The 21,845-nt window shown below is 44.6% G+C and overlaps 2 protein-coding genes, 1 long non-coding RNA gene and 1 other non-coding gene across 6 annotated transcripts; 2 read left to right on the top strand and 2 right to left on the bottom strand.

Moving 5' to 3' along the window:
- Window positions 1-4,384: 4,384 nt before the first annotated feature.
- LOC117836129 (uncharacterized) lies at window positions 4,385-6,368 on the top strand. Its single transcript, XR_004636021.2, has 2 exons — window positions 4,385-5,527; window positions 5,639-6,368. It is a non-coding gene; the product is annotated as an uncharacterized lncRNA (long non-coding RNA).
- A 2,493-nt stretch (window positions 6,369-8,861) lies between these two features.
- LOC117836374 (uncharacterized) lies at window positions 8,862-12,141 on the top strand. Its single transcript, XM_034715783.2, has 4 exons — window positions 8,862-9,625; window positions 10,217-10,362; window positions 10,432-10,542; window positions 11,254-12,141. Exons 1-4 carry the CDS (start codon window positions 9,016-9,018, stop codon window positions 11,851-11,853), a joined length of 1,467 nt encoding a protein of 488 aa, XP_034571674.1. The 5' UTR covers window positions 8,862-9,015; the 3' UTR covers window positions 11,854-12,141.
- A 1,191-nt stretch (window positions 12,142-13,332) lies between these two features.
- LOC117840877 (origin of replication complex subunit 3) lies at window positions 13,333-21,469 on the bottom strand. Of its 3 annotated transcripts, XM_034721411.2 has the most exons (19): window positions 21,327-21,460; window positions 19,576-21,241; window positions 19,385-19,502; window positions 19,082-19,306; window positions 18,789-18,963; window positions 18,529-18,698; window positions 18,310-18,440; window positions 17,607-17,880; window positions 17,423-17,497; window positions 17,172-17,248; window positions 17,009-17,099; window positions 16,678-16,871; window positions 16,146-16,215; window positions 15,541-15,620; window positions 15,218-15,295; window positions 14,944-15,019; window positions 14,665-14,792; window positions 13,952-14,119; window positions 13,333-13,690 (listed from the first exon to the last, which is right to left on the bottom strand). In XM_034721411.2, exons 3-19 carry the CDS (start codon window positions 19,433-19,435, stop codon window positions 13,585-13,587), a joined length of 2,169 nt encoding a protein of 722 aa, XP_034577302.1. In that variant the 5' UTR covers window positions 19,436-19,502; window positions 19,576-21,241; window positions 21,327-21,460; the 3' UTR covers window positions 13,333-13,584. The 3 variants fall into 3 exon arrangements, with proteins under 3 accessions (XP_034577302.1, XP_072147149.1, XP_034577303.1); XM_072291048.1 differs by having other exon boundaries at window positions 19,576-21,469; XM_034721412.2 differs by having other exon boundaries at window positions 19,385-19,493; window positions 19,576-21,469.
- On the bottom strand, window positions 19,886-19,957 carry TRNAW-CCA (transfer RNA tryptophan (anticodon CCA)). The gene has a single exon. It is a non-coding gene; the product is annotated as a tRNA-Trp (tRNA).
- Window positions 21,470-21,845: the final 376 nt, after the last annotated feature.

Genomic DNA, 21,845 nt, shown 5'->3' with positions numbered 1-21,845 from the left:
TCGTTGTGGTCTGTAACCTTTGTGATCCGACGACCCATAAAATCGAATCCTTTTACGGGCTCACCCAGAATAAGATGGTAATTGGCTGTCCACATTTTCCTCTTACATGGCGTGCAGTGGAGAGCACTGTGCAGGAGCTGCAGATCGAGTTGTGTTGCGGTTGTCGAAAGGAGGGGCTAAACTTTAATAAGGTTATATCGGATGTTCGGTCATATCAGATAATCAAATGCTAATTAGGAGGATTAAATATGAGCTAATTACAAACTAATTGCACATATGAATCTACTTGCACAAATGAAATCTAATTTATAAACGAATCTATTAAGGCTAATTAATCCATCATTACTGTAGTACCACATTGTCAAATCATGAACTAATTAGACTTGATAGAGATGTCTCGCGAATTAGACTCCATCTGTGCAATTAGATGTCTCACGAATTAGACTTCATCTTAGTTTGAAATAATTAGGATGTCTACAATTAGATGTCTCACGAATTAGACTCCATCTATGCAATTAGTTTGAACTAATTAGACTTGATAGAGATGTCTCGCGAATTAGACTTCATCTATGCAATTAGATGTCTCATGAATTAGACTCCATCTATGCAATTAGTTTAGTAATTAGATTATGTTTTAATAATCTTCCGATGTGACATGTGATAAAGTTTTCACCACCCCTAAGGCTAGAAAACATCAAATCTCCGATGTGACATGTGTTTTAGGCTTGGTTTGGTTCGGTTGCTTATTTTTAAGCACCCGTCACATCGAATGTTTAGATACTAATTAGGAGTATTAAACGTAGACTATTTACAAAATCCATTACATAAGCGGAGGCTAAACGGCGAGACGAATCTATTAAGCCTAATTAGTCCATGATTTGACAATGTGTTGCTACAGTAAACATTTGCTAATGATGGATTAATTAGGCTTAATAGGTTCGTCTCGCCGTTTAGCCTCCACTTATGTAATGGGTGTTGGAGGTATGCCCTAGAGGCAATCATAGAGATGATGATATTCCATTTGTATCCATGATTTATATATTGTGTTCATTGAATATCCATTAAAGGCTACTTGAATTGATTTGCAATTATGTGAATTGTATGTGAAACTCTTTACTTGTATGGTTATTCTAAAGTTGTCCCTAGTCGGAGTTCATGTGAGGACACACATGAATATTAGACTAGCACATGTATTAGTTGATGACTATGTTTCACAAGTCATGGACATGGAGATGTTGAACTAATAATGTGGACACATGTGGAGACATGTGCTAGGACTGACCCAACACGAGAAGTAGTTCTCTCTTTAAACAACATATACGCTTTGTCCTTAGACCTGAGATTGTCGCATGTATTCTAGATGTGGATCGACCTACTTAGGGGCTATCAAACGCTACGCCGTAACAGGGTAGTTATAAAGGTAGCTTTCGGGTTTGTCAAGAAGCATGCTATGAGACATGGTCAATCAAGATGGGATTTGCCCCTCTCTGATTGAGAGTGATATATCTGGGCCCCTCGAGTGATCGGATCCGAAAATGCATGACCATGCTACGTACGGTTAAGAGTTAACCTACAAAGGGATTCCGAATCACAGGATCGAGAAAGAGCGGTCGGCTTGAAGCTAGACCAAATATCGTGAGGCAAAGGGAATAGCATGTATATTATGCTGTGATGGTTCGTCTGATATGATCTTCGTGTGCGTATAGGAGTTGGCACGTCTTGCTAGAGGCCGCTACCGACTATTGGGCCGAGTAGGAGTACTCGGGCCATGTCTATACGTATCCGAACCCATAGGGTCACACACTTAAGGGGCTGGAAGCCCAATTCGGATCTGATCCGAGTTGGATTAGGTTTAGAAGTACTAATGGGCCTCGAATACAGAGGCCCGTCAGGAACCTCTATAAATAGAGGGGTGGGGGCGCCCTAGGGTTTACACCTTTTTGGCGAAACACACTTGCCGCGCCTCCCACCCCCTCGCCTGTTGCAACTCGCGGATCTAGCAGTCCGGCTTGCGACGCTTCCTCCCTGCACATGTGGATACCTTGGAGGTGTTGCGCCTGCAGCACTTGGACGAGCCACCGACGAGCCACGACGAGCCGCGGCACCGGAGGCGATCTTGCTGCACGTGGACGAGCTGCTGAGGAGCTGCTGGACGTGATCGACTACGTACGACTACGTTGATCGACTACGTACGACTACGTGATCGTCTTCACTGCATCGACGCATATCTACATCTTCCGCACCAGTAGTGCGTCGAGTGGTAATCCCGTGATCCTTATACGACAGTTCTTCCTGGTTATACGCGGTAGATTTTTTTGAATTGCGCTAGTGTAGCCTACCTCGTATCCCAACAATGGGTTTTGTAAATAGCCTACGTTTAATACTCCTAATTAGTATCTAAACATTTGATGTGACACTTGCTAAAAATAAGTAAAGGGAACCAAACGCCCCCTTAGCACCCTAAGGCTGGAAAACTCTGGGCTTGTTTGTGGTAGCTTCTAGAAACATACTGTAATTAGCAAGCGATACTGGTATTTGGTAGCAGTAAAAGAAATTTTGCTTCGTTGTATAATACTCCTATACGCCTGACTAAACAAGGTAATGCTACTCTCTCCAAAAAAACAAGGTAATGCTACATGGAAACAGATAATGCAAGCAGTAGAAACAAAGTGATCGAGATTCGCATTCCAGAATCAACTTCCAGGTTTGCAAAACGCCACATACACAAAACAGGAAAAGAAAAAAGCGAGAGAGAAATCAAAGCATCCACAGGTTACAGACTAGAGTCCAGACGGGATGAGAGACTGCTAAGCTGAGAAGAAGCCGTCGGCGGCGGCCAGACCCAGCGCCCCCCCGGTCTCCGAGCGCGTCCCGGCCGCCAATGCCGCCACCCAAGCCCTCTGCTTGCTCCTACCGTAGGCGGAAGCAGCGCGATCGCAGCCGTCACCGTCGCCGGCGGGCGGTTCTTGGCTCCCCCGCCTCAGTGCTGCTGCCCTCTTGGTCCCCCGCTCGAACTCCTCAACCACCAGCAGCGCGATGTCCGCCATTGCAGCCCTGCAAGCTCGCTCACACACAGCGACCTTTTTTACCTTCCTCCTCTGCACTCTGCTCTCAGGCTCCGGTGAGTCGATCGCGAGCTGGCCGGTGGCCCTGTATTATATACACCCCGCCGACTGCTGACCTGCTCGGCGGAGCCGGCCGGGTTCGGATAAGCCTGCCACATGCGCGGGGACGGGACGGGACCCAAACGCCGCCGGTTGAGTTAAACATGGACATCTGGCGGCGGGGTGACTGCGACGTGTCAAGCTATCTGTGGGTGCCAGAACCTCTCTGTGTAGGTAGCGACGTGGCGTCGCACTCGGACTTACTGCGCACGAAATAAAAAAGAAAAAGCAGTGAGGGCAAAAACCCGTGAGTCCGTGACCGTACCATTTCACCATTGTTGTTCAGCGAAACGAGAACTCGTAAGAGGACGTAAAGCACTCTGTTTGAACATCTCTCTTTGGAATGAAGGAATCTTAATAGAAAAAAATATAAAAATAAATTTGCATGATATTTGCATTCTTATAGGAATTGAGAATGCAGTAATAGGAATTGAGAATGCAGTAATAAAGGTTTCGGATACAACGTAGGGAAAAGGAATGGGAAAAGGAATGGGAAGAAAGATAGATACAAAGGAAAGTTTACAAAGGTTAGAGCAACTCCAAGAGTATCCTAAAAAATTCTTTCCCAAAACTATGTATTGTGGGTTCTCCCAAAAAAAATTTCCCCCAAAAGCATATCAGTCCACAACAGATCGCTAATAAATAGCCCCCAATATTTCAAACACAGGTCACGTCATCGTATTGGGCCCATCGGAAGGGACGCGCGGGTGTGCGGGAATCGGGATTGGGGAGGAACGCCAACGCTAAAATATACGCGGTGGCAGGCTGTTTTTTAGCGTCGCTAAAAAATTGGGGAAGGTTTAGGTAGATTGTTGAAGTTCATTTTTTCTCTCTTTTTTCCTAAAAAAGGTATTGGGGTAAGATTAGCAGCCTCTTGGAGTTGCTCTTAGACCTCATGTGATTTCCTCCAAAATTTTTATGGATTGAGCCATTCCATATTTCCACAGAAATTTTGAAGGATAGGAAGATGGCCAACCCTCTACTCCAATGGGCCACATGGAAAAATTTCCTATAGGATTCAAATCCTACAAAATTCCACATAAATCCTATGTTCCAAAGGAGCTTTAAAAAATCTAAAGCTGAAACACACTGATTGTTTTTTTATATTAGATTTTACAATCTAGGTGATTCAGATGCCACGATGCAACAATCCACCAGTACCTAATCTTTTCTAGGTCGTGGACCGCAATTGTACCGCAGTGCTCGCCGGACTTGAGAAGTGATTCCCCCGTGCCACTTCCGTATCCAAAAATTGGTTAAGTATGTATATATGCATGATGCGTTTTTTTTTCAATTTATTAATTTTGGATTTTTCTTATATTTTATAAATGAGATGCAAACATTTCACAAAACAGTGAATAGACCACTCAAGACATTTGAGGGCATAACATGCTTTTGCATTCTGTTGCTATGGAATCAGTCTACAACCATACTCTTTAGAACAACCTTTCAGGAAATTGAACCGACGCCCCCGCGTCGCTCCTGTCAGGGCGACAAGGGCGGAAACCTGCGCCGCCGCCGAAGAGCCCCACCCTTCTTTCCCTCCCTCCCGCCGTCGATGGAGCACCTGACTGGAAGCCCATGCTGGTGCAAGGACAGCGGCGGCGAGCCCCCTCCTCTCCTCGCGTCTCAGCAGCTTTCTTTGTCTTCTATGTTGGTGGCGGTCTCCGGCAATGGCTCTCGCCGTTGAGGTCAGCGCTGGCCAGATCCGGCAACTGCAGGGCCGAATCCGGTGCCTTCCCGGCCGGATCTGCATGGAGGGCAAGAAGCAGTGGAGGAGAAGGCAAGCGTCTTGTGATGTGGTCTGCGGCGGCCATGTTGCCGTAGGCGGCAACGGCTGCAGCAAGTGCAGCTCTTGGGCGTCCGCGAGTGGGCTATGGAAGCCTACCGCGTTTCCCAGGGTCGGGGAAGCCACGTGGTAGTAGCTCGGAGAAGTGTGTGGACGTCGCGCACCTGCAGGTCCGGCGTGGCGTGAGGAGGCCGTGCAGTTGCGACCGGCGCGGCACGTGGAGGCCGTGGTGGCACCCAGCGCGGCGCGAGGAGATTCGGCAACGCCGGCAAGGACGTGCGGGTAGAGGCCACGCAAGCGAGGAGGTGCAGCGGATCAGAGGCCACGAGGCCATGGTCGTGCTACGGTAGTCGCTCGCGTGGTGTCGCGGCGGCGTGAGCTGTGCAGTGGTGCGCGGTGGGGGCCGTGACAACGGCCTGCGACGAGGAGGATCTACGTCGGTGGTGGAGTGGTGTTGATGCCGGCGTTCGATTGTGTGTGAGGTGGGCTGTACACAAATTTGGGTGAAAGTCTTAATCGGTTTAACCGATTACGATGACGGCAACGTCTTTGGGCACTGTTTCCTTCCTCTGAGGTATTGTCTTTGTGTTTTGACACACCTCCTCTTCTGGTCGACGTTTGATACGTTTTGCTAAAGTGATGAGCCATTGTCTTTGGAAACTTTGTGTATGTGCACATGGTACAGCTGAGATTCCGGTGTCGGCAAGGTGGGGGTGAAGTTATTAGAGTAGCTTGGTGGCACCATATCACCCTTGGCGGCAAAGCAAGTTCGGATCCTTGGTGTGGAGTCCAGCGGTGGAAGTGGCGAGGTCCCGTTCGCTTTAAGGTGATGTGTCCGAGGAGTGGTGTGCGACGGTGGATGTGGTGAGGCTCCCACGCGTTTCGAGTTGCCTTGCAGGGCCAGGATCTGGTGCGGTGTTTTGGTCGTTTGGTGTGTACGGTGCTGCAACGGTGCTTCGACGTTGGGTCATGCACAACGGTGGCCTTTTCGATGTGGTGCAGTGTGCTCCTCTTTTGACTTCTACCGACGCAAGGCCGTGGATTGAGAGATCGACAACCATATGTGTGTGACCTGAGGATGACGGCGGCACGGTGGATGAGCCCTGGTAGCTACATGGCTTGCAGCGGACTGTGGCGGCCAATCCTGCATGGCAGTAGCTAGTTCGGCGTAGGACATCGTCAGGATGACGGTGCTGACGATGAGGGTTACTTGTCGGCTTTTTCTCCTGGTTGTGGTGGTGCGGCGTGGGAGTCGGTGCTGAAGCGTTAGCATTGTGTGTCGATGTCTCAACCCGACCTACCATAGAGTTTGTTTTGTTTTGAGTTGAGCTATCCGATGGAAGTTACATTTGTGACTCTATTGTTGTACCCAGTCGGGAATCTTTTTAATATAATAATTGGTAGCTCTCGGCCTATTTTAGGTGATTTCTTGTGGCAGGTTCGTCTCGCAAGAACAGCCTTCCCGAATAAGGAATCTGGTATGTTCGTAGGGTTTACTTTTAGTTCTAGGGGTGTTTGGATACGAGGTGCTAAACTTTAACAGTGTCAAATCGGATGTTCGGACGTTAATTAGGAGGACTAAACATGAGCTAATTATAAAACTATTTGCAAAACCATGTGCTAATTCGCGAGACGAATCTATTAAGCCTAATTAATCCATCATTAGCAAATGGTTACTGTAGCACCACATTGTCAAATTATGGACTAATTAGGTTTAATAGATTCGTCTCGCGAATTATACTCCATCTGTGCAATTAGTTTTGTAATTAACCTATGTTTAATACTTCTAATTAGCATTCAAACATCCGATGTGACAGGTGTTAAACATTAACTGGGTGCACCCCTCTAATGTGTGATTCATTAATGGCCCCGTTTGGCACCACTTATTATTAAGTAGAAGCAGCTTTTTGGCTAACTTACCGCAGCAGCCGCTCGGTGAAAAAGCCCAAGCGCAAAAAGCTCATCGTTTACTAGCCTCTTCGCCTGACTGCGCATCTCCGTCGCCGCCTGCCGCACGTCCTTGACCGCTGCAGTCACGCAACTCCCCTCCATTACTCCTCGATCCATGCGGTGGGACATCGATTGGAGACGAGTCCTTCTCGATTTGGGGCAGTCAGGCGTCAATCCGTGCGGCACGGCATCGATTCAGGCCTGCGACTCCTTAAGCCATGCGGCATGGTGTCGATTGGGGATGGTGGCTCATCGATTTGGGGCAGCCGGGCATCAATCCATGGTAAATCATTGATTTGAGGCTGCAGCACCTCGATCCATGGGTAATGACGTCGATTTGAGGTGGCAGCTTCCTGATGTGGGGCTCGGAGGGCTTGGCAGACAGGCCGCGGATGCCATGGAGGTCCGGGACGGTGTGAGCTCGAGGTGTGGAGGTCCGGGACGGTGAGAACTCGGGTGAGTGAATCTTGGACAAGGGGAGCTCGGAGTCGGCAGCGGCGGAGGTGAGTTCGCCGGCGGCAGTGATGTGGATCGGGCAGAGAAGCTTCGGTGCGCAGGCGGGCCGAGCTCTAGTTCAAACGCTTGTGGGTGGGCGGAGGTGGGGGAAAAGCCAGCAAGCCGGATGCTGTCGGCTTCTGAGCTTTTTGAGTTTCGCGTTATAACAGGAGAAGCGCTTGTTCTTTACGCTGATGAGAAGCTGCGCGTTTGGGAAGGTTTATAGCTTAAAATTAAGTAGAAGCTGCAAATAAGCAGTTCAAACGGGGCCATCGTTTTTTTTGCCTAAGGTCAGGATTGATGCCTGAGAGCAGCTACCTGGCTCAGGATTGGAACTAAACAAGCTCATTATCCTACCAAGTGAGGCCTTAGTATTTCTTTCTTCCATTAGGTGCTGGTAATGGGTGCGATTCATCATCTTCTCATTTTTTTTGTTTAGTTTGGGAAATGGAATAGGTTAGTCTATCAACATCTCATTCCTCACAATCACTTGATATGCTCATTAATAACAAGAACTATATGCATTCACAGATCATTTTATTCTAGACAAGGAAATTTCTAACCAAACACCCTGGTATATATTACCAATTGGTCCAGCCTTAGTAACTCCCATGTCAATGCTCGCAACCACAACACTTTTGTGTCCATCATGTGATCCGTGACAGTCTCACGCGTGCCACTGCCATAGTACCATGCCGTGCGGCGTCTACCGAGCTGCTGGACAAGTTGGAGCGACCGAGCTGGAGAAGGTATGTACAAGCAAAGGTATGTACAAGCGTGATCCGTACCAACCCCACTGCCGCCACATACATGATGCGGGCTCGCGCGTACACAGTGATGGTGTGTGGGAGAACCCAACATCACGTTCAGAGCTGGCACGGACGGAACGGATGCTGGCATAGAGAAAAGCGGATAAAAAAAAGGGGACAGTTCCATGAAAAAAAAAGGTGAAGATTGCAGTCTTTTGGTGCTACCATTTTGATGCTATTTTCTAAAAGTTGGGTTCTTTCACGCCAATCGTATTGAATCATTTTACATTGCTGTTTATAAGTGTCCCATGTGAATAAGAATATTTTTTTATTGATGATTGAAATAGTTCTTCCAATGCAATATTTCATTTTTTTAAATATGCAATAGTTATTATTTTGTTTACCTTTTCACATCAAAGTATAGTTTTGTAAAATTATATTTCAAAATGTAGCTCTGCGGTAGTTTATACAATCGTAACTTTGTAAAGTTTATTGATTTACTATTTCAGATACAGCCATTAGTTGGAATTTGGAAGCATGGATTTAAAAAGAAATATTAAGAGGCCAATATATTCCTCTACTTACAGTAAGGTAATACATCACGGCAACCATATGTAGAGATCCTCAACACAATTTTGTTCCAAATATAGACGATCCTTAAATTCCACCAGGACGGAACCCCAACGGATTGTTAAAAGGATCCGTCCGATCGGGTCAGCAGACGGGCCAGATCAGCCGTGGCCGCTCTGTTTGAAAGCGGCAGCATTCCCATTCGAAATTCGAAAAGCCAGCACGCCCTTTTTAACCCTCCCCCCCGCCGCCGCCGCCCGAGAACCGCCGCCTCTGCCTCCAGTCCCGAGCCCCGACCATGACCTCCCCCTCCCGCTCGCCGCCGGAGTGGTCCTGCGCCCAGTGCACGCTGTTAAATCCCATCTGCTCCGATTCCTGCGAGGCATGCGAGGCCCCGCGCCCCTTGGAGGTCGACGCCGACAGCCCCGTCGTCGTGGTCGCCGCCCCCGCGTCGCCGCCTCGGCGGTGCGGGAGGAAGAGGGAACGCTCTCCGGCGGAGCGCCCCGTGGAGGTCCACGCCGATAGCCCCGTCATCGTGGTCGACGCCTCCGCGTCGCCCCCTCTGCGGTGCGGGAAGAAGAGGGAGCGCTCTCCGGCGGTTGCGGAGGCGGAGGCCCCCGTGGAGGTCCACGCCGATACCCCCACCTTCGTGGTCGACGCCTCCGCGTCGCCCCCGCGGCGGTGCGGGAAGAAGAGGGGGCGCTCTCCGGCGGTTGCGGAGGCGGAGCCCCCCGTGGAGGTCCACACCGATACCCCCACCGTCTTGGTCGACGCCTCCGGGTCGCCCCCTCGGCGGTGCGAGAGGAAGAGGGAGCGCGCTGCGTCACCGGATGTCGTTGAGCTCTGCGATAGCGCGGGCCGCGGCGGGGACGCGGACGGGGAGGACAAGGCGCCCGCCGCCAAGAAAGGTTCGCTCGCGGGCCTCTTTACTACATTGCAGGTTCGACAGATTGGGATGTTTTTGCTTGAGCTGGTGAATTGCCCCCAATCCGTTCCGTCATGTTATTGCCCTATATACTGCATTGTGCTATGTTATGTTACTTATCTGTTATATCTTTTGAGAAAAGAATTGAAATTTGTTATTCCAATTGTTGAGGGGGTGGGGGTGCGGGCTTGTGGTGAAAAATATACAAGTATTTAACAATTCTGATCCCGGTCAATATGTGTTGAAAAGGGACATGATGGATTGCCACAGATGAGGCATTGCAGTAGGAGCGTCCCAAACTCCCAATAAGAGTAATAACGCTATGTCAGCTGCCAATTGGTAGTCATTATCCAGGTGGTATACCCATGTGGCCATGTCGCTATATTTCTGTTGCATGATGCACCACTAAGCAGAATGGATGTATGACTTGTGTAGACCTTGCTGTTATCTTTTTCTTTCCTGGCCTCTTTTTTTTTTCAAGCTCTTACTTATGAATATTGCTTTTGTTTCAAGCTGTTACTTGTGCATTTTGGTTTTAGTATAGTCACATGAAAACTCAAAATGTCTTCCACAGCAAATCTAGGGATTCATTTGGATAAGAAGACCTTCAAAATCATGACATACAATGTCTGGTTCCGGGAGGATATGGAACTGAGCAAAAGAATGGATGCTCTTGGAGATCTTATTAAGCACCACAGCCCGGACTTTATATGCTTCCAGGTCCCCATTTTGAGCTTTGTGTTATTTTCCTTTTCTCTTCTCAATGGAATCTGATATGTGGATCTGCAGGAGGTTACACCATACATACATCTTCTTATGCAAAAATCTAAATGGTGGCAACAATACGAATGCTTGTTGTCACAGGAGATGGCTATTCTGAAGCCATATTACTGCATGCAGGTAGTTCTTCTCTCCAACTTCATGTTTGATATATATGATTTCAGATATATGGGATGAATGGCTTCACTTCTTGCAACAGAACCTGCATAGAAAAAAACATTTCTAACTTCACCAAAAGAAGTTACTGAATGTTTTTCTTTTCATGTCCTCTTAAGACATTTTTTCATTTTATATAAGGCCTGCAAAATATGGAGGAGTTTAAAGAGTTATGCATATTTTCATATTCATATGGTCAATCCAAAAGTCTGCATATATTTGTCAAGTTTAAAGAATTTGACTGCATGTTTCATAGCTAAACTTAATAAAAAACTTATGCTGTGTTGGGTTCATGTGGTATCATGGTTACTTGATGTACTCACCTCAAGTCTATAGTTGAACTCTATGGGCAAATTCAATAGTGTGGAGCTAAATCACCATCACCATCCCACAGTCTGTAATGTTAAAAAACTTGAGCTATCATTGACCTGGTGCCACCACGCGGTTTCCTACTGCCAACACATGGACACTAACACATTCCAGACATTATCATGCTCACAAGCTGTCCTTTATGAATTCAGGTGTTATGAATCCCTCTCACAATTTGTGCTTAGTTTAGATTCCTCAACTTTGATCTTTTCCTAGTGTTACTGCTTTGTTCCCTTTATGGTCCATATATCCTTTTTCTGCAGTTCATTTATTTTTACTGATTTGTTTCAACCTCAACAATTGCAGTTGAGCAAAGTGCCAGTTGAGCTATCTAAATACATCCCATTTTCTAACTCAATAATGGGAAGGGAACTTTGCATCGCAAGTGTTAGCACAGGAGAGATGACGAAGTTGGTGTTAGCCACAACCCACCTAGAGAGCCCATGTCCTGCACCTCCTAAGTGGGACCAGATGTACAGCAAAGAACGCGTAGATCAGGCAAAGAAATCCCTGGAAATTCTGGGACATTGCCGCAATGCAATACTCTGTGGGGACATGAACTGGGATGATAAAGGAGACGGTCCCTTCCCTCTGCAGGACGGGTGGATTGATGCTTGGGTTGAGCTGAAGCCTGGAGAGAATGGCTGGACCTACGACACGAAGGCCAACGGCATGCTGTCAGGCAACCGCAAGCTGCAGAAACGAATGGACCGGTTTCTGTGCAAGCTGGAAGACTTCAAGATTGACAACATTGATATGATCGGGAAGGAGGCGATACCGGGCGTGTCATACTTCAAGGAGAAGAAGGTTCGGAAAGAGATCCGGAAGATTGAACTGCCTGTCTTCCCTAGTGACCACTTTGGTCTTGTTTTGACCATCACCAAGCAGGGGGATGGCAGCTTCTGAACTATTGTTACAGTTGTCCTGCAGCATTTACTGGATGTTACGCTCTTTCGGATAGTATTTTAGGCCTGTGTTTTATGCATATGCCCCTCGATTTTGTGAATTTTGTGAAGGAGGCATCCGTATGCTCGCGGATATGGGCCCGTTCGCTTCAGCTTATAAGCCGGCTGAAAAGCTGAAACGGCTGATTTGTTGTAAGAGGAAAACACTGTTTGGTGGCTGATAAGCCAGTTGAATAAGCTGAAACGAACAAGCTCCATGCTAATGGTGATGATTACCATCTGCTGCTTATTTTTTGCTGCATTGCTTATATAACGGGTGTTGCTTTAACAAAAATAAAGTTAAGCAATAGCATACCTTGAGATATGCGGAGGGGAAGCATTAGCATTAATTTTTTGGTCCATTTGATAGTAATAAATAACGTGGAATCTTATTATTTATCAATGATTCCATCAAAATGCTTCGCTATTTTGTCCTAGCAACCTGCTTTGCCTGGGAATACACCCATGATCGTTTCGGTTCCCGAGGTTCATAATCTTGGAATACATGCAGTTAGTGACACAAAGTATATACTTCGGCCGTCCATATGGTGTAGCATGACTTGACATGGTTTTTCAAATAACACTTTGATCATTCATTTATTTTATATTATACTCTTTCGTTCCGCAAAGAGTGTCCTTTTAGACTCTAAGGCCAATCTCAATGGAGTTTCATGAAGAGTTTCATTAGTATTAAATTTTATGCCACATCAGCAATTTTGCTGACTTGGCAAAGTCATTTATAAGGAGAGTTTCATCAGATGTGAGAGGAGTTTCATCCCCATGACACATGACACTTCTCTGGCACAGTTATCTAGTTCTCAGCCTTGGTAACTGTGCAATCAAACTGTACACTGAGACTGGTCTAAAATTGGTCCTACAAAGAGTGTCTTTTAACTTCCTGGTAAACATTATCTAATTAAAGCAACAATCACACCAATAAAGAAAATCATATGAAGAAGTGTGTAGAGCCAATCAAATGACCAGTTGATGTTATTTCTCTAGTTCCAATGCACGTGCATTTATTTAGGATCCAGAAAACTAAACGGGACAACACAATTTTCAATCACAATTAGTATTAGTTATTAAGGGCAACATAGACATTTCTCATCACTACTAATATGTCTGAAATTTTCTAAACAAACACTCTTTGGGCTCTTTGCAGGACGGATTATGATCATTGTAAAGTATATTTGATCATGAATCCAACCATATATATAGTTTACATTAAAAAAAAATTAATAATCAAATTATTGGTCAAAATTTGCAAAGTTTAAATCTTGCTATACATATGCGCCTTATAAAAAAAACGGAGTATACTCCACTACAAGAACGTTGACCAGAGCTTCATTGAGTAAGTCGCCTCTACGGAAAAGAAATGTCAGTAACCCACGGGTCATGTTCATTACTACCCTAGAAAAAAAGGGACAAAGCTATCGTCAGGTGGCCGCTGCATCATTTCGTTGCTCACATCTTAAGGTTCATGAGACACTTCATTCTTTACATGTACCCATACAAGTTGAACCTTCCACATGTTACTATCATGAGCCTTCTGACTCCATCAACAATAAAGCCATCTTAGAGCTTAGAAAAGTACCACTAGTTACTAAGTAATCTAGCTTGCTCAGCTTGGTACATTCCAATCCCCATATGTAGCGAATTCTTCACCCCTGTATAGCATGCCAACACAAAACTATTAAGAACCAAAGGCGATTCTCTGCACAAGATCAGGCCTTCTCTTGCTTGGCATCCGAAGAAGGCCAGTGATTTGCATCTCAGTAACAGCTCTGCAGAACCTTGCTCTGGAAGACATTGTGTTAAGGATTATGTTGACTTAGAATCATGTATAAGATACAATGAACCAATATTTTAAGGAAAATATCAGTGGTTCCACACTCCCCTACAAATTAATCGCATGATTCTAAACGTAGTAGTGAGTAGCAGAATAGTGGATTGTCCAAATTAGGCTCTTATCATGCTTTCAAATTTCTGATTTCCTATTTTTGGAGAGCAAAGAAGCACTACAGAAATATATTTATGGACAGCTTATAGTTGAAGGATACTGGATCATAGCTTCACTCTCCGGAGGTGTAGATTTTGATTTCTTCTTTGAGGGAGAACCATATGATTTCCGTTTGACTTTTGAATTTGTGCTGTTGATAATTCCTTCAAAGGATATGTACCAATCATGAAGGTTAATTACATCACCATACTCTTGGGCTAGATTGCACCTGCAAAGCAGAAGGATACAGTTCATCTCACCAAGATTAATTAACATTAATCTCCAGAGTTCATTACAAAATTCAATTGGATTCCTATTCTCTTAATGTTGTAGGGTCCTTCAAACTTAAGCTGAAATGGTAGCTTGTTGGATGGATGCAAAGCCCAACTGGCAGCACAGCACTGTTCACAGGGTGGGTAATTGGTGACTTGCATGTAGGAAAGAGTATTTTGATTAGGGTTTACATAAGGATAAGTAGCATGCAATCATTTTCATCCCACATACTTGAGGTCCCCACTGAATGAGCAGTTCATCTAGAGACATGGACAAATTCAATAAAGTTCCTTAATCCTTACCTTTGGCAGTAAGGTTCATCGATATATATATTTTTTGATAAAACTGAAAGCATATATTCTATTGGAATTGTACTATAAGGGGTAAATAAACTATTTGTCATTGCTCTCCCTTAATCATGGCGCAGTAGCATTTATATTCTAAGAATCACAACTTTACAGAAACCAGTCAAATGTTATTTAAATGAATATATGGACTTACATAATTGATGTGTCATGCAATGATCCTGACACAGCAGTCCCACTTCTACTGCAACAAGAGCATTTCAGATGGCTCTGTGACTTCAGTAGATCAAGTTGAACCATTCTTCTTGGATTTCCAATCAGCGCCTGGATTGAGATGCAATGCTAGAAATCAGGATAATGTTCTTATACAGGTTTGCTACTATTATAAAACTGAATGTAACATGATACCACCAATTTGGTTTCCAGAACAGGACTAGATAATTTAACACCATCAGTAAGTCAGAAGTGAACTTACAGATTGCAGAACACTAACATTCTTGAAGCAGATAATTTCATGAAAAGGTAAACACTCAACAGGCACCAAATACTTCCTGTTTGAATATACGAATTCAGATGTTGAGAAAAAAATTAACTGAAAAAATAAAAGAATTTTCTAAAATAAAATGATAAAAGTGGTTTCTTTGATGATGTCAACACAATCTCAATGTGTATGAAATTTCTTATCTTACAGGTCATGTGAAAAACTAGGTTTAATTATACAGAGTTAATAATTTTTCTATATCTTTTACCTAGTAACATCCTGTAATAGCATGGCAGCTTTCTCATTTAATGGAGCTGTCCCATTTCCAGCACTGCCAGTTGATCTCCTGATGTAGCATAAGAAATTGATAGTGAGATAGTTTCAGGTAATAAAAAAAATAGTATATTGGAGTTTTGAGTACCTAGTATAATCAACCTCATGTTACTAATATAATAAAGTACTTTAAGGAATACTAACCTAGCCAGATTGATTACCAGGATCTCCAATGATTCTACTACACTAACTATATTCAGTACAGTTGTTCTTATTTGGCCGCCTTCTTCAGTCAAATTTTACATGGGAAGGGCTTACCTAGTCCACTTTTCCTTTGCGGTCCTTGCACTATCTGCATCAATTGTGGTTGACTGAAGCTCTTTCACTTTCTCATTGATCTAGAAAGGGAATAAGCACTCTGAGAACTAGCACAACTGTATTTGCAACTAATATGTCTGAACTCCGCAATTCAAATCTGGTTACTTCAATTAAACTAAGGGCTAATGAATCCATTTGGTCAAAGATGGTGTCAGAGGAAAAATCTTCTGAAGGTAGTTTAACAAAAGAAAAAAAAACTATGATTTGAACATCAAGGAACAAAAAGATAGCTCATTTTTCAAAAGAAATAGCAAAAGCCATCACTGTAAGCAGAAATACCTATAATAACTAAATGTTTAAGCTTCACAGAAATGAATTTGGATAGCAAAATATAATAAATCAATTCCTGTGGTTTACTATAGAGAAACAAATGACATAAAATCTCTGGTATATTAAGGTACTGGATGGCATACGTATTTTCCAATAAACAGTATGCAATATGAAAGAGATCATTAAAAAGAATTCAAGAAGCTCAACTAGCTTATAGCTCAGTACTATGCATGCCGAACTGTTTGTCAGAAGAAATAATGCAGAAGTGAGCTTACCTCACTAATTCCCTTTACATAGTTGCTCCAAACTTCAAGGACATGCAATAAAGTTTTCATTGGCAGGTACCTGATCCAGAAGAACACATTTCAGTCACTCTTACTCTAAAGAATAACATAATTGCAAGTGGAAATAGATCTTACAGAAAAATGTACTTTAAAATGTACTTCCTTTAAAGTTATTCAAACGACAAAATCAGTAAGTTTGACTGCATGACTCATACAAAAATTACTTGTGTCAATGACTCGATATTGCTTCATAGGATCAGCAACAGTGGCATTTTTTGGACCTAGTTTTGTTTTTGTTGTTTCTCATCCCCAGTTAAGCTGCCTTTTCCTTCCTTTTCTTTATCAGGTCCAGGAAAGAGTTCCTATGCATATAATTCAACATGAACTGAACCCAGGTTGCCGATCATGTAGCCTCAGCCCTTGATCATTGCACCAGAACACATCCTCGAACAATCCAGTTCTAATAATGGTAATAACCTAGATTGGTGCATCCAAATCCTGAAACCAAATTTTAACATATTACCTTATTGCATTCATTACTTGGGCCATAAACACATCACCGGATCCTGGCTTCACTCCTGATAATTTTTCACTGTTCACTTTAGAGACGAACAGATCACTGTTTGATGCATTTTGAGTTCGCAGATCTGGGTTGACTGCCTCACAGAAAATATCTAAAAGCTGCACTTTGTCATGTCTTCCAGCTTCATACAGGCACTGTGTAAAAATAATGTATAAACCACATATATTATTATTACTATGGCAGTTGAGCTAAGATTTAATTTTGACAACTTGCAATGACTGAAAAAATTGACAGAAAAATACAACAATTCATGGATGCAATGAAAGCTTACCAATAGAACAGAACCCCAATCCTTTTGTAATTTCAGTAGGTTAGACAATCCTTTTACCATGTCGTTGCTAGAATTGCTTGAGTTCTTTGCACTGCAATGCAAACATTATACTAAAGTTTTACACTAAAACACTTATCGAAAACTGTGTTTCCAAGTCTTATACCTTGAACATGAGGGAAGACCAAAAGCGTATTTCCATATCACTTGAGGTAGTGCTTCAAATTTACCACGCCAAAATTCCTAAATGACAGTAAATCAACCATAAGTCAGATTTGGATAATGAAGTCAAAATAAATACATCAATTAGTAATTAGACAATAAATATAGGAGAGACTAAAAATTTTAATATAGATACTAGTAGTAATATGTAAATAGTTAATATTGTATGATCTTCAGAATATGAATAACAGCAACCTCACAATCTTCCTCAAGTACTCCCATGCACAAAAAGCTCAGAGGTTCCATGGAGAAGTGCTTACTGCATGCAAGCTGATGTTTGAGTTAGTCCTAGTTGCCCATAGCATATGAAGAAAACAGATACAACATAATCAATAACATAAAAGGGGGATGGAAGAATACTCGAATATTAAGCACTAACCTTGAGCGCACTAATAAAAGAAGTTATTGTTCCATCATGCCTAAAGAAGTAATTTCTGAGGAATGTTGCAACTTCATGACTGATGCAGAATCCAGCGCATGGTTTAACAAGGACAGCCTCAACAAGTGCATTCATTCTATCCGAGGGAGACCCCAAGGTAAGTTTGCAGGAATCTAATCGTTGAAGAGCCTCTGACGAGAGCAGTTTCTTAGGTGCATCAAGGGTAGTTGCTATCCCCATCACAAAGAAGATTGGAATTTTAATTACCCATTCACTGCAACACAGAGATCATGTATTAAGCTGCAAATATACTACGTATGTGCTCAAATGAAGTCTATGCATACAGAATATATAACTTTGAGCTTTTAGTTGAACTACATATTATGTTTGTAATTGACAGTCTTCCATCAAAGATATAGATAAGGTAAGGTGAGTTCCATGGAGCACAAACACATTTAAAGTGAGGTGAGGGCCACAACAATACGCATCTATGCTTTCCCAGATAAAATCAAACGAGGAATCTAACGCGATCATAATGGGATAGGTTGGTCACTTGAAACAAAGACATGGTCCTTGTTTGATGTAACAACATGGACTTTTTTTTTAGAAAAGTTTGTACTTATTTATGTTTGGGTCAGCATGGAAGATGGACGCATATGCCGAAGGAATTGAACAAATGCATGGATGCTATGGGATATAATACCTCAGCATCATCACAAGCTCACCCAGGACATCACCGGAACATTGCTCCAAATCATCAATTATGATAACGATAGGCTGATCATAGTTCTCAGCTTCACAGTACCAAGATGCCAGCGAATATACATCAGCAACCTTTTGTAGTGAGAATAGGCCACATGAGAACACTTAATTAGGACTACCAGTACACCATAAAAGATTTAAGCCAAGTCATGTCACTCACATCTGGAACATCTGATAGTAGCTGCCTCAACAGGCTCCTAAAGCAACCCCCAACTCCATGTTTCACTGACAATTCAGCTGCTGACAGCTTGGCCAGGTGACATCCATTGGACTGGAGATGCTCCGCAAGATCCCGAAATGTTGTGATGTCATCAACAAACTCCGCATTCTCTGCAAAAGACCAAAGTATGAGCGCATCAATATGCAATTCTTCTGCAATGGGGACAATCATCTATTGGACATTTGTCAGGGAGCACTGACTGGTGAGAACAAATGAAGTCGGTATCCTTCTGCAGATCACATCAGTTAGGAGAGGGTACGGCTGCTGGACTTCAGCGTGGCAGGGTTTTGCAATGGCGCGGACTGCAGAGAATGATTCCTGCGCCCACTGCAGCACCTGGTCGAACAGCTTGAGGTTGATGCCCCTGAGGACCTCCTGGTGGCAATCGACAAGGATCCAAAGAAAAAAATTCCAAGATGAGAAACCGCACTCATCAGAGCCTGTAAAAATTGAGACGCGGAATGGAATTAAAGAGATGCTAGAGGGTGCATACATCGATGGTGGACTGGATCTTGGACCAGGTTCGGTGGAAGGCCTCCAGGCGGAGCTGCTCGTACAGCTCCGAGTCTTCCTCATCCTGCACATCAACGTCACGGGACCTCTTCGCCGATTTGGGGTTGGGGGAGGATGGGAGTGAGGCATCGATCCGCCGCCGAGCCCGGGAGGATGGCACCGACGAAGCGGCGGCCGCGGCTGCCTTGTGGAGGACGAAGAACGGCTGCAAAGAAACGGCGAGGGATCAGTTTAGCAGTCGTGAATGGAGGGGATAAAGGCGAGTCGGGAATGGACAGCGCACCTGGATATTGTTGGCGGCGGTGAGGGGAGCGTCGCCGGGGGGCGCGGCCATGGCTGGTGCGCAGACCTAGCGAACGGAACGGAACAAAACGCTAGCAGTGCGAGCTTCACTGCCGGATCTGGGCGCAATAAGCGACGGCGTTGGAGGCTCGTTGAGGAGGAGATGTAAAAGACAAGGGCGAAAGTTCGCACCTGCTCGGATTCGATGGGGACTACGGCGGCTACGCCGGTCAGGAGCACCTTTGGGGGTTGCCGGAGTGCGGGGGAGGCCGGAAGGGAGGAGCCCTGCTGCAGTTGCCGTGCGTCGCCGCCGCTGAGCGCGCCAAAGGAAGAAGCGGCGCGGGATTGTGGGAGAAAGCGCGCGCAATTGGCCGCGCCTCAACATGGGGGCTCAGACAAACTGGGCCCGGCCCACGAGACAAGCACAAGGAAACGGCCCAGTAGCCCGAGCATCTAATAAACTTGATAAAAAAATAAGAACCCGTTTGATGGACCGGGGTTTTGAACCCGACGTGAATCGAACACGCAACCTTCTGATCTGGAGTCAGACGCGCTACCATTGCGCCACGGATCCGATTGTTGCAAATTAGGCATGGAATACTTATTGATACTATTAGACTCGATAAACGGGTGGTGCCCTCCTACGGCCGGGCTGTAAAGTGATTCTCTCGGAGCGCCAAGAAGAAAGCGCCCTATGCCGTGGACAGTGGTCAACTAGTGAGTAATAGACCAGAGCATTTTTTTTGCCCGGCCTCTCTTGCTATGGGACTAGATGTGGTTAGCAAAAACCAAGCTCGAAAAAGATTCAGGTTGGGTCCTGTCCAAAAAATTTATTTGATTTATTTTCAACTAAAAAAATAATGGGAAGTTCGAGCTCGGCTCGGGCCCGGCCCAACAATGCCCATGGGATGGTCGTGGGCACAATTTTTTGTCTCAAAATGAATCGGAATTTTTTTTGACCCGACCCGGCCTGACTAATACCGAGCTCTAGTGAGTAAGGGTAATTGCACTTGGGTATTATAGAAAAATGCCATTTGTCAGTGGATATCGTTTAATGTTGGATTCGGTGATAAACACTCCTCCTTTGTGTCTATTTGCTGGTTGGTAGGGATGAAAGTGGTACGAATATTATCTATTCGTATGTCCGACCGAAGAGGTCTAGACACTCAAATGGTTTGTATCCAAATCCGGACGTTCAATATCCATATCGTATCCGAATCTAAATACTCAAAGTTGCATATATAATATACAAATAGGATGAATGTTAATATTTGACACATCTGGGCACTGTTCATATCTGAATTCGTTTCGAGAAAAAAATAACTATATGTATCCGTATCAATTATTGGCAGCCTTAGCCTATATAGATATAATCTGTAAGCGCACGGATACTGATGTAGCTTTCACCGAGTAGTAAACTGGATATCAAATTCGTGGAATGATAACCTACACTAGTAGCTAGAAAAGTGTTCAACCGGACCAACTTGGGACAAGAGAGGTGATGGGTAGAGGGTCTAATGTTAGCTAGCCAACTAGTTACCCAGACAACTTGCAATTTGCAAACTTGATCTACTTTGGGGGTCTCAGCAAGGGATTCAGACATGGGTGAGAAGGGAATCTCGAACAGTCAGCTACTACTCCTATGATACTACCCGAACATGGTGGAATATGATGGACAGACATAGTTGTCACCACTTAACCACCTACCACATAGTTCCACAGGGTAGAACACAACCCAAGATAACTAAACGAGCCTAGGCACCACACCTAAACTAGCTAGTTAAATACTCCTACCGTGTACTTATGTAGAGAGCATACGCAAATAAGCAGAACTTGCTACTTGCGCCGTCAAGGGATCCTGCAAATCAAAGTAGGTAAATAAAACAAGAAGCTAAAGTAGCAGAAAGACATGCGAGTTACCAACGAGAGATGAGGAACATAACTCAATATAGCTTCATTCCTCCAAGGCGATAAAGTTGAAGATGGGCGATAAACCTAGCTCGTCTCTGGACTCTCACCTCGCACTCTCCCTAATTCTACTTTGAGTAGAGCAGGGCTTTGCCTTGAGACTCTTCTTCTCTCCAAGATTGTGTGTTTGAGATTGGAGGCCTAGGAGGGTATTTATAGCCTTTAGGAGTCGGTTGCTCGGACAGGAGGCAGTTGTGGCAGTTAAGTGGCCCGCCCACAAAGGCAACACGTAGCGGCGCCAAAGGGAGGCTGGCCGGCTTGGAATGGGTGCCACTTGGCACCGCCTTCTTGCAGATGCTCCTGATTACTCCCTGGATGGCGGTTGTACGGGCATCTCTGTAGGGTATTCTCCTGACTAGGCCAGTCGGCCTGGGGGAGTCCGGCTGGCCTCGGCTCAGCTTCTTTTGCTTCATCTCCACTTCTTAACTGACTACATGTGCCAAATTGTAGCGTGTATGCTGAGTGGTAGTTCAGAGCCTGAAGCCTTTGTCTCT

This window comes from Setaria viridis, chromosome 9 (genome assembly GCF_005286985.2).
Source record: "Setaria viridis chromosome 9, Setaria_viridis_v4.0, whole genome shotgun sequence".
Classification (NCBI taxonomy): Eukaryota; Viridiplantae; Streptophyta; class Magnoliopsida; order Poales; family Poaceae; genus Setaria; species Setaria viridis.
This window is presented reverse-complemented; position numbering and strand designations above follow the sequence as displayed.